Raw genomic sequence first — 13,073 nt, forward strand, 5'->3', positions numbered from 1 at the left:
TAAATCGACAATCATTCATAAAAGTATATATAATAAAATTTAAAAGAATACGGTGAAAATTTAAAAATATTGACAACAAACTTGAATTCTTATTTTAAACTATTTTTTTACTTTCAATATTTGTTCATTTATTATTTTGTTAATAATTTTTTTGCTAAAAAAATATATTAATATCAAAAAATTATAATATTAAATGATTAATTCATTCCAAGTAAATCTAAAGAATCAACAACAAAATGAATTTATTATGTTTTTCCACTTTTTGTTTACTGTTATATAATGCCATAAAAAAAACAACTATATGTAGTAATATAGTAATTTATTTTATATTAATAATGTATAAAAATTAATTATTAATTTAAAAAATTATATAACTAAAATTGTTTGCTTAATAAAAAGTATATTTTGTGATTCTAAAATACTTAAAATATACTTTTAAAATAAGCCAACTAAATATATTTTTAGTATTTTTGATATCTGAAAATTTATCTTTTATTAGAATGTAGTTGAAAAAAATTTTCATTGTGAAAAGTTAAAAATAAAATTTATTTTTGTTAAAAAAAAAATAAAAAAATAATTCGCAACCGAATGCTTTTAAAACTACCATTCCACACGTGCTTCCCAATGCTGCCTCCAATCAAATAAATCTTCGTCATCTCGCCGGTAATGGAAAAATGGGATTTCATTCCTATCAATGACGAAGTCCAGTACATTAAAAAATAGTTTGCTAGTACTACATGACATAAATCTTTTTTATATTTGTAATTATTATCCAATTTTTAAAGGACACATCACGTTATTTTTGCAGAAGATGAAATCTGCACAAAATTTATTATCTGTCCTCTACAATACAGAGATTATTTTTGGCGTTAAACCAGTCAGCAATGGTAAAATTCGCCGCTACATCTATATTGACATGTCTATACACAATCCGGAAATAAAAATTCGAATGGAATAATACTAAAATACGAGTTTTGCTGGATCCCCTCCATGACATAAGAATGGCCACGATTTGACTGTAAAATTTAAGGGTGAAAGACACTTTCAGAGTTTTCGATTCTTTTATCCTCAATCCTGATGCCAAGCGTTGGAACGAAAGGTTGGTGCACACCATGGTTAGGGTTGATTGGTACGCCAAAAAAATTCAAAAGAAAAAAGATGGTGGCAAGATAAACTAAAAGATAAAATATTATATTTTAAAAAAACATAAAATAACATACCAGTTGACAAAAGACAAAATTAATAATTAGTGAAATTTACACACATAATCCTATTTTATGTAAAAATATAAATATTGCATCTCTGTGTATCTAAATTTAATTTCAATAATTCAAAATTTATTTTCATAATTTAAAAATAATATTTAATATTTTTCACTTTATATTTATGCTAACGAAATAGATATGCACACCAATTTTTCTATGGTGCTCACGAAATGGGTAATAGACAGCACAAGAAATATATTGCATGCAAAATGAAGGAATTGTCGATTTCTTACCTGGTGTAGACGAAATGGACAATGGTGGATAATAATAAGAATTAATAGTCAAATTAGTCCCTAAAATATCATTGATTTTTTAAATTAGTGTTCAAAAGATTTTTTTTATTCAAATTCTTTTTTTAAAGATTTTAAATTAGTCAAGTTAGTCTTTCTATTATTTTATTTGTTGATGGTATCAAAACTTGCTAATGTGACATGTTAAATGACACCTCAACACATATCTAAGAATTTTAATTGACTTTTAACATGATTAATTTATGAAATTAGATTAAATCAACCTCAAATTGAAGAATTCCAATGCCTCGAGTTCTTCTTCCAATTAGATTTTGATTTGATCTAATTTCATAAACTAATCTTATTAATAGTCAATTAAGACTTCTAGATGGGTATTAAAGTGTCACTTCACATGTCACGTTAGCAAATTTTGATACCATTAACAAATAAAGTGACGGAAGGACTAACACAACTAATTTAAAATCTTTAAATGACAAAATTGATTAAAAAACCTTTCAGGGACCAACTTACAGAACGAATGATCTTTTAAAGACTAATTCCACCATTTAATAATAATAATAATAATAATAATAATAATAATAATAATAATAATAATAATAATAATAATAATGTTTAAATTAACAATAATAATTTTTAATTTATAAGAAAAATAAATCATTACAAAGTATATTTTCATTTTGAATGAAATGTGCAAAATAATATGCTGCTCTTCTATGCGATTAAGATGTTGCTTGACAAATGTTTTCCTTATTTTTTCATACCCCTTTATTGTTATCAAAATTATTCTAATCCTAAATTTTTTTAGAAATATTGTAACCCTATATATAGTAGATTATTGAAGTATTTGGAACTTAATAAAACAAAGGAGTGAAAATAAAATATAGCATTTTATTTTTCAACAGTTGTTTTGTATTTTTATTTTTTTAATAATTTTTTACCTTCTAAAATCATAATATAGCATTTTATTTTTCAACAGTTGTTTTGTATTTTTATTTTTTAATAATTTTTTACCTTCTAAAATCATATAAAAAAATGAAAATACTGATTGTAGTGATCCATTAAATAACATGTCCACCATCTATCACTTCTAATTGATCATTACGATTAGTAAGACCACCATTTACCGACCATTCATTTCAAATTACATTATTTTTTTATTAAATATTTTGACTGACTTTGCATTATAATAATATATCACTCATATTTTAATTATTTTTTATAAAATTAATTTTAATTAAAAATAAAATTATATTAATATAATTTATGTTTGACAACTTTTATATCAAAATAGATAATAATAAACTAATTGTTATTTGGATTATATTACTGAAAAAACTATTTCTACAAAAAAAATACTAAAAAGAACATAAATTTAAAATTAATTTATCTTGTCTTATCATTTTAATTTAGATTTTTAAATAAATTTTATTAATCAACTTTATAATAACAATTAATATTTACATGTTCGATTAACAAAAACATATTCTAATTGAAAAATATACTTTATATTAAAAACAAAAAATATATATGAATAATGTATCAAAATATACTTTATTAAATTATATCATCTATCATTATTTTATTATTTTTAGTATTTTTTATTTAGTATTATTTTATATTGTAAATTTTTAACTTATAATTCTATTATTATTTATAGTTAATTTTTTATTTATTTTATCTTTTTTAGTGGAATAATAATTCATGTTATAGCAAAATTACAATAATAAATATAACATACAAAAATTATAATTACAAATTTTAATAAATTCAAACAAAAAATAAAACAGTGTTATATAAAACAAAATTAAAATACAATAGAAAATAGAATAATATACATGAAAGATTTGAGAAATACAGAAACTGCAAAGAAAAAAATAAAGGAGAGAATTGGTGGAAAAAATTGAATACATAAACTAAAATTTTTAGTTTCATGTAAACGTAGATTTTGAATGTAAAATTATGTCTACCTCCAAAAAAAAAAAACACAAAAAATTTTAAAATTTTTTTTTCTTCTCCAACGCTAGACTCTATGCTGTCTTAATCTTTGCTACAAATAAGAATTAATCTCACTAACCCCTGCATTATTCGTAACTATATCAAATTATCAATCCACTATTATAACTACTAACACATACTTATAAGAAAGCAAGTTTTTTTTTAGTATTCTATAAGAAAGCAAGATAAACCAATCAAATCCACTGTCAAGTTTTTACCAAAAACTTTTCTGACCTGCTACAAAAATAGTTTTTATTTTTTATCAGGATATGGGATAAACAAATTTATTTAATATACCATACTGTATTTAGAGACCATTTATTATAACAATACAACCCAATAATTCAATTTCACTACCTATCCAAAAACGAAAAAAAAAGACCCACTCTACTAAGTAAAGTCCACAACAAGTCCATCCAACAATTCATTAGCTTTGAACAAATTGAGTCACGTAGCCAAGACTTGGAGCTAGTGGCAAAATCTGATGTCTCACAAGAAGCTGCACTTGGGTTCAAGTCCTATGAGAGAAAAAATGAATCCTTAAATAAACTTATGTAGTATGTGTGAGTGTTTTGTGTGTGTAATACATGAGTAATGTCTAGAATTAGGAGCTGTCTAATCCATCTGACAAAAAAAAAAACAAACAAATTGAGCCACAAAGCCACTAAGTTACGAACCGTTCACAAAGGACAAAATTCCAGAGAATTCAAGTCAACGTTCCCCGGTTAACGAGAGATCAAGTTCTTTTCTATCTTTATTCTGCAATTTATTAGCACCACCACATAAGTTACCTTGACGATTTCAGTCATTCACATATTTAACTCAATATCTACACGATTTAAATTAGAACATCTTCTTTACTTTTATGATACCACATTAGATAAAACCCTCAAAAGTTTAAAGGGAGACTAATTTTTTTTAGAGGTAGATAGACATGGTGAGTTATGCACTGATATGGATAAATTAAGTATTTTTTTGATGTGGATATGGGAAATTTGATAGTCAAATTTTATGATAAAATTTTACAGATGTTAAAAATTTTTTAAATACAAATTTAATCCTCAAATTTTTTATTTAAAAAAAATGTAAACACAAATGACTTTTAAATTTTTATACGAACACAAATTTGACTCTCATGTAGCGTTTGTCTTTAGGGAATAAGATTGAAATTGGAAGCTTAGATTTAGTATTGTATTTGGTGGTTATAGGAACTAAAATTTCAGTCTTGAAATATAAAATTTTAATTTCTTTAATATTTCTAGAAAGTGAGAACATAAAGAGAATTAAAATTTTTGAGAACAGAAACTGAAATTTTAATAATATTTTTTTTTTAAAATATCTCATTTAACTTTTTAAATTTTAAATCTACCCCTTAATCTCCATATTTATCTTAAACTAAATATAATGCTGAAACATAACTCAATCTCCATATTTATCTTAAACTAAAAATACACAGTCTCATATTTTTAGCATTCAATTCTGACCTTCAATTTTTTTTCACAATTTTATGATATACTTCTCATCTCCATAATATAGCAAAACTTGCTCTTTTTCAAAATTAGAGTAAAAGTGTTAGAATGATTTTTTTTTAGCAATGCTAGGGGCCAGCAATATTTGTGATTGGTAGCCATCAACTAGCCATCAATGATGATTTGATGGTGTGAGATTGGTGTGAGATTTCATCCAATGGCTCACCTTTTTCTGCTGGTTACATGCTGGCCAAAATGCAATAAAATTGCTGGCCTCCTAGACTTTTCCTTTTTTTTTAATTGATAGGTAATTTTTTTTTGTGATTGAACATAACACAAAGAAAAAAGACCTAAGAGAAAGATTAGCACTCTTCTCTAATAATAATGTCTAAATTATTAGGAGGCAGTAACCACTCTAGGTACACGTGCTTGTTTAAAGCAATAGTCTTAGCCATTAAATCAGCCGCTCTGTTTGCTGTGCATTGGATGAGCACTAAGGTAGCTATCCAATTGCGCTGGAGCATCTCTTTGATTTTGTTAAGCAGATCAGAGTCATTCTTAATCATGCTGGTTGTGCCTCACCAAAAAAAAAAAAAGAAGAAACGCATCATGATTATCAGTTTCACATATGACCTCTTTACACTCGCAATCCCAAGTCATAACAAGCCCTCTCCAAATAGCATGAAGCTCACAACAGAGAACACTAGAAAGAGAGGTATACTGGCAGAACAACCTTTTATTCAAATTCCCATACTGTCTCTAATAATACATCCAAAGTCAGCTAATTGTTCATTTTCAAAAACGCTTGTATCGCAGTTCACTTTATAGACATTCATTGGAGGTGGTTCCTAGTTATATTGCAAAGAATAAGGAATAATATGTTTTTGGGTGGTAACAACATTAGAGAATAGTTAAACCCTAAAATAGCTCCTGAGATTGGCGTCATGCACTAAAATCGTCCCTGAAATTCCAGTTGCACTAATTACGTCCTTGAGATTGACAAAAATGCATCATGTTAGTCCTTAACTCATTTTCCATTAACAACGTGATGTCATGGCATGATGACGTGGCCTGATAGTGACATGTGTCACTCCATGATTTGGCCACGTGTAATGGTATGATGATGCGTTGACCAGTGACATGTGGCATGCTGATGTGGATGGTTGTGCCACGTGTCACAATCTATTTGGTCACATGTCTGTTTGTGCCACGTGTCGCAACTGTATTTGTCCGCGTGTCATCCATTATGTCATAATTGTAGATGCAGAGGTACTGAGCAAATCAGTACCCGAAAGATTCAAACGCTGACATTTTGGTATCTCACTATTGTTATTGACAAAATCGTCCTTAAAAGATTTTAAAATTTGACAAGTGTGCCCCCAAGCTTGCCGGAGCAAATTTCCGGCAAGCACAATGCTGATGTGGTCACCGTGTTTTGGTGACTTGGCAAACCACCCCCAAAGTTCCCTCCCCAACGCACATTCCCTCCCTTCCCTCTCCCTCCATGTCGCAGCCCCCATCCCCAACGCACACTTCTCCCCATTGCAGTCTCCGCCGCATCACAACCCCCTCCCCAACGTACACTTTCCCTTCCTTCCTTAACACCACCATTCACAGCAACAACAACTTTTAACATCAACAGCAACAACAACCTCCACCACTCTCCCTCTCCAACGCACACTACCCCTCCCTCCCTCAATCCCACCACTCGCAGTAACAATAGCCTTAATACCAACAGCAATAATAATCTTCACCACTCCCCCTTCCCCAACGCACACTCCCCTCTCCCTCCCTCAACACCACCATTCACAGCAACAACAACCTCAACATCAACAGAGTTACCCCAAATCATGAATTGTCTCAAATTTTTAGGTTAAATTATCATTCAAAAAGATTAATAACAATAAAACTCGGAGAAAACAAACAAATTCATATACAATAATCAAAATAAAATAAAATAAAACTTAATACAGACACCACTAAAGCAAGAATAGAAGAAGAACACCAGACACAGAGGGGACACGACACGATGGAGGCAAGATGGAACCCAGACACAGGAGGCATGGCAGCGACTGGGGGCTAGCAGCAAGTAGATATAAGCAATGAAGGCGACAGCGGTGAAGGTGCACAGACAACGTAATGCCACGAAGGAGACATACGACACTAGCGGACGCAGAAGACCCGACGAAGAGATGGTGACAGTGCTGTGTCGATGACACTGGCTCTGTAAGACTGAGAAGGTTGAGCTCTATTGCTGTTTTGGGAGAGAGTGAGTTGAGAGTGTGAGACACTGTGTTGGGAAGGGGATTAGAATTCAAAGGGGCAATGGAAGGAGATTAGGGTTCAGAAAGGGAGATTTTGGATTGAGGAGCGGGGAAGTGCGTTGGAGATAGGGGATTAGGGTTAGGGAGGGGGAGGGAAGGATTAGGGTTGGGGAGGGGGGAGAGTGCATTCAGGAAGGAAAAGGGGGGAGTGCGTTGGGGAGGGGGAAGGAGAAGGAGAAGTGCATTGGAAAGGAAGAAAGGAAGAATTAGGGTGGGGGAGGGTTTTTGCCATGTCATCAAAACGTAGTGGCCATGTTAGCACTGTGCTTGCCGGAGTTGTGCTCCAGCGAACTCGTGGGTACGCTTGTCAAATTTTAAAATCTTTTAAGGACCATTTTGTCAATAACAATAGTGAGGTACCAAAATGGCAGCGTTTGAATCTTTCGAGTACTGATTTGGTCATTACCTCTGCACCAAATCAATCCCTCACTTTGCATTAAGTGACTCATTTTAGTTCCTGAAAATGAATATCGTGCATCAAACTAGTCTTTTCCCGAATTTTTTCTCCTTTTTTTATAAATTCAAAATTCTCAATATCTTTGAATTCATTAATTCCAATTCTATTTTTCATATGTTATTTAAATACAAGTGCTTTTTATAAAATATTTTTTTTCTTGCGAGTATCCATAACCGCCGTCTTGGAGTTGACGTGAAAACATTTCAAGCACCCCTACTACCATCTCCGACCTCTTTCGAAGATGATAGTGAGAGTCCTTGAAGTGCCTTTAGTCTAGCCCATTTACACCCAACAGAAACGTGTATTTCATAAGAATCGAAAAAAATGTGTATTTTAATTCTTAATTTCTTGTTAAAAATACATATTTTTTGATAAAAAAAAGTGGCTAATCAATCATATAATTTTTTATAATATATTTATATATTACAAAATTTATTAATGTTAAATTATTATAGAAAAAAATTATATAATTAAAACTAACATCTTAAAAATTTTTATAAAAATACTTGTATTTAAACGATATGTGAAAAAATAGAATTGAAATTAGTGCATCTAAGATATTGAAAATTTTAATTTTTTAAAAAAAGAGAAAAAACTGGTGAAGGGGGCTAATATGGTGCACGACATTCAATTTTAAGGACTAAAATGAGTCACTTAATACAAAATGAGGGACTAATTTGGTGCATCTACAATGATGACATAATGGATGACACGTGGATGAATACAGTTGCGACACGTGGCACAAACAGATATGGAGCAAAATAGCATTGTGACACGTGGCACAACCATCCACATCAGCATGCCACATGTCACTGGTCAACACATCATCATACCATTACACGTGGCCAAATTATAGAGTGATATGTGTCACTAACGGGTCACGTCATCAAGCCATGTCATCACGTCGTTAATGGAAAATGGGTCAATGACTAATATGGTACATTTTTGTCAATCTCAAGGACGTAATTGGTACAATTGGAATCTTAGGGACGATTTTAGTGCACGACACTAATCTCAGGAACTATTTTGGGATTTAACTCCATTAGAGAAATCTCGAACAATATATTTAACTAAGTGAAGAATTTTCTCCTTACTCCATGGAACATCTTCATGGAAGATGTCATTAATAGGTAATTTATTATTGAGTTTTATTGTTTTATCTTAAAAAATACATACTAAAAATACTATAAAAAGTATTTTTAAAAAATTATTAAAATTATAAATTTTTTATATTTTTAATATATTAAATACATAAAAAACATTAAAAAATTTTATTATATTCTTACAATATGTCCAATAGACACAAAATAGTTAAACCCTTTAAGATTTTATACTATTCAACATTTTCTAACCCATGTTTTCTTTTGATTTTACATAAATACTTGACTAGTATACGATGAAAATTACATTTTATAACAATTGAGAGACTAAAGATTAGATCACAAAAGAAAAACTTTGAAAAGGACTATTTCCTTTCAATTAGACGACCCAATTGATTAAATTAATATTAAATATGCAGACCAAAAGGCACCCCTCATTTTCAATCGACACCACCATAACATCAAGAAAGAAAATAACAAGTTGCCTAAAGATTAAAGAATAGTTAGAACTTCTTAATTCTAATTACTGCTCCAACCTTTCTTCCCTAAAATTCATGTATCATTTGTTATGGAGACAGGAAAATACATATGATGGAAACACCATCTTAATGATTCGAAATAAACGATCAAATAAACCGGAAGGGCAGAGGGGGAAGGTAATGGTAAAGCAATAAAAATGCATAAACAAATGTAAACAAAAAATAAACATAGGTGGATCATCAAAATTACCAAAATAGGACTTAACAATTCCACTCAAGGTATTTGATGTAAAACAGCAATAAACCAACTTAGTTTTAAGACAACAGAAAGAGAAAGCAACACACGACTATTTCAAAACTATTATTGTCCAAAGTCTCCTATTTCCCAGATAAATAGACTATATAACTAAGCAGTAGCACTGGTTTGCAAAAATGCTCTTCCAGGTTCACGGTTAGCCAATGGTCCATGGCACCCAAGAAGCTGCAAAAAAACCCATAAACAGGAACTTGTAAGTTAAAAGCCTACTTATCCACTAAAATAACTAAATAAAATAATCAAGGGAAAACAGAAAGCAAAATTTTTTCACAGAACATGCTCCTACTATATCCATGTATTTAGGAGATTTTTTATTAACATAAAACCAAGTTAACAATTTACTAAATGTTCCTAGTAAAAAAAAAAAAAAAAAAAAAAAAAAACCCTGTATATGCTAGCCATTAGCAACACTATGTAACTCTAACATGCCATTGATTACCTTTGCATTCACACCATCAGGCACAATCCTATTTTCCTGCTTAAACTTCAGATAGTCAGCTCGGCTGAACTTGGTGAATCCCCTGAGAAACATCAAAACCAAGATAGAGAGTTTATCAAAGAAAAATCACTATTATAAAATTTAACGTCAACAGAATTAAATGATTGGGGGAATCCATAGTTTCCAATGTTAACAAATACATACCACTTCCTGCTAATAATAATCTTCTGGCGACCAGGGAACTTGAACTTAGCACGGCGGAGAGCCTCCTGTGCGTGATGACTGTTACTGTCCTTGCAACGAACAGAAAGAAGGACCTGCCCAATGGCCACCCTAGCACATGTTCCCTGGGGCTTTCCAAATGCACCTCTCATTCCAGTTTGAAGCCTATCGGCTCCAGCACATGAAAGCATCTTGTTGATCCTAAGAACATGGAATGGATGAACCCTCACTCTCAAATGGAAAGCATCCTTTCCAGCAAACTTAGCCATATACTTGTTGCAGGCAATCCTAGCAGCTTCCAGTGCCTCACTTGAGACATTTTCCTTCTCCCAACTAACAAGGTGGACACAGAAGGGGAACTCATCCACACCCTTCTTCTTCATACCTACATCATAAATTCTGATCTTGGGATCAGGAACACCACGGCAAAACCGTGACTTGGGGTATGGCTTGTTTTTAATTTGTCGATAACACCTCGCAGGTCCTACATCATAAAACATTAACCATTAGAATCAGATTAATGATGGAAATGACCACAACACAAGTCATTAACCAAAAAATAACTTTCAAGAGACAAAAACAAACTATGTAAGTAAAATAAATTCAGATACAAGTCAAAGAACAATAAACAATTATAAAAGGAAACTAATGTTAATACTAGAAATAAAGGCTTGTCCAGCAATCAGTGTCCTGGACAAAAAATATCTGAACTATTTTAAATTCCTCTATGCGCCATGTACTGTTTTCATGATAACATGGGAATGGGAATATTTATTCATTGAATTGATTTATTCATTGAATTGAATTAGCAATCTTACAATAAAGATAAAAGTTTCATGGAATGACTACCTACCATGACCTAATAAGGGCATACCTTCAGCCAATGATTTTTGAAGGCATCAGAAAAGCAATTGAGATATTAAGGAAATGATAAAATCTAATAAAATACATTGGTATGCATCACATCACTACATGTTATACGGTCAATCCAATCCAACAAGTATTCAACATAAATCATTTATCATTCACCTACTTCAAACAAAAATCAAAACAAAACCAATCTCGCTAGAAGTACAAGTCAACTTACACCAAACTCCGAGTCAATTAACAAATCTATGAACCATTATATAATTCCCATTAGCAATTAGCAGTAAGCACAAATTCTCACTCAACATATTCCATTTCCCACAAGCGATCTAAAGGAGTTCCAATTTCTTTCATAAACAAACATAAAACCATCTAAAAAAAGTTGCAAAATTGTACAGAACACAAACCCTAAATAAACATATCCAGATCGAAAAACAACAACAATAAAAAAAATCAAGAATTTAGAAATAGCAGAGATTCTATTGAAATGAGGAACGAAGAATTTGGCAGAGTTATTGATGCTTACTCCTCCCCATGGCTATGTCTCTCTCTCTCTCCCTCTCTTCACTGCACGCGTTGGGTTGAAGCTGTGCAGAAGGGAGGAAACCCTAATTTGAGGCGGTTTTAAAGTAGGGGGAGGCACTCGGCTTTGCAAGAAATCACACTCGAGAATGGGTTTATGTTTTGGGCCCAAGACCTTAAAACCATTTTTTTTTGAAGAAGGTTGAAAACAAGTCACCACCCCCTGACCAAAACTAAAAAACGTCACCACCCAAAGTTGACTATAAATTTTGAGTTTTGAAATTTCATTACATTTAATCCCAAAAATAATTAAAAAAATAAAAATAAAAAACCTATTTTAACCTTTTTTAATTATTTTTCTTCTTCTTCTTCTTCCCTTTTCTTCCGCATTTGCTGGCCAAACCAGCCTCGACTACCACTATAGGTAAGATTCGCGGCTTTCCTCGCACGAGCCACTACCACAAATTGCGGTTTGCCAAAACACCACTTATTACGGTTCTCATGGTGCCATAATTCATCCATCCTATCAGATTTTGTTCACTCATCTCACTGTACAATCACCCTGTCATCTTTGATTGTCACTGTCGTCGGCTATTAGCTCGTCGTCATTCAAACCAATAATAGTTTTAAAATAAAATAAATTTTGATTAAAAAATAGAAATTTTTAATCAATTTGCGGCAAATTTTTTTAATATATAGATTTTTTAATTTAAAAATATTATATTTTTGAAATTTTACTTAGAATATGGAGACTAATGAAAAATTTGTTGGATGTGATTTCTTATTAAAAATGAAAAAAAGAGAATTGTTGGGTGCAATTTTTAGTTTTTGAAAAAAAATTAAATAACAAAAATTGTAATATGTGAATAAAGAGAAAAATAAAGATGACTAATGGTGATACGAATTTGTATCAAGAAATAGAGAATTAAATTAGAGCGAATGGAAAAGAAATACCTAGAATTAGGGTCAAAGAAGGAAAATAGAGTTTCCAATTACATTATGCCTCTCTCACATTATTATATCATACTCTTATTTATAGTATAATTTTCTAATTGGGTTAGTCCAATATTAATCCTATCATTATACTATAATGGCATTAAATTTGTAAAGTTGATTTAAAAATAAAATAATAATTTTTTATTAATAACTGATATTATTACTAGTTATATTATAATTTTTATTATTCTAAAAAGAATAATGCATGAAACTATATGAGAAGCTAAATATAATTTAATGTTAATTCTATAATGATATTTAATTTATAACGTTGATTTAAAGATATGTCACTTGTTGTTGATTTAAAGATATGTTATTTGTTATGTTAAATAGGATAGGATAAAAAATTTGAAAGAATGGTAAAAATGGAC

General features: G+C 30.7%; 1 protein-coding gene across 1 annotated transcript; it reads right to left on the bottom strand.

Annotated features, from left to right (window-relative positions):
• Positions 1 to 9,552: 9,552 nt before the first annotated feature.
• LOC112703344 (large ribosomal subunit protein uL16) lies at positions 9,553 to 11,958 on the bottom strand. Its single transcript, XM_025754758.3, has 4 exons — positions 11,711 to 11,958; positions 10,300 to 10,801; positions 10,096 to 10,177; positions 9,553 to 9,821 (listed from the first exon to the last, which is right to left on the bottom strand). The coding sequence occupies exons 1-4, from the start codon at positions 11,718 to 11,720 to the stop codon at positions 9,747 to 9,749; spliced, it is 669 nt and encodes a 222-aa protein (XP_025610543.1). The 5' UTR covers positions 11,721 to 11,958; the 3' UTR covers positions 9,553 to 9,746.
• Between the last annotated feature and the right edge of the window lie 1,115 nt (positions 11,959 to 13,073).

Source organism: Arachis hypogaea, chromosome 7 (genome assembly GCF_003086295.3).
Source record: "Arachis hypogaea cultivar Tifrunner chromosome 7, arahy.Tifrunner.gnm2.J5K5, whole genome shotgun sequence".
In the NCBI taxonomy this organism is placed as follows: Eukaryota; Viridiplantae; Streptophyta; class Magnoliopsida; order Fabales; family Fabaceae; genus Arachis; species Arachis hypogaea.

What these genes read in the sequence shown, in the direction of transcription:
- LOC112703344 (XM_025754758.3), bottom strand. An exon ending in ATTATTATTAGCAGGAAGTG is followed by an intron (nt 10,178 to 10,299) that starts GTATGTATTTGT and finishes GATGTTTCTCAG; the next exon opens with GGGATTCACCAAGTTCAGCC. An exon ending in CTGATGGTGTGAATGCAAAG is followed by an intron (nt 9,822 to 10,095) that starts GTAATCAATGGC and finishes GTTTTTTTGCAG; the next exon opens with CTTCTTGGGTGCCATGGACC.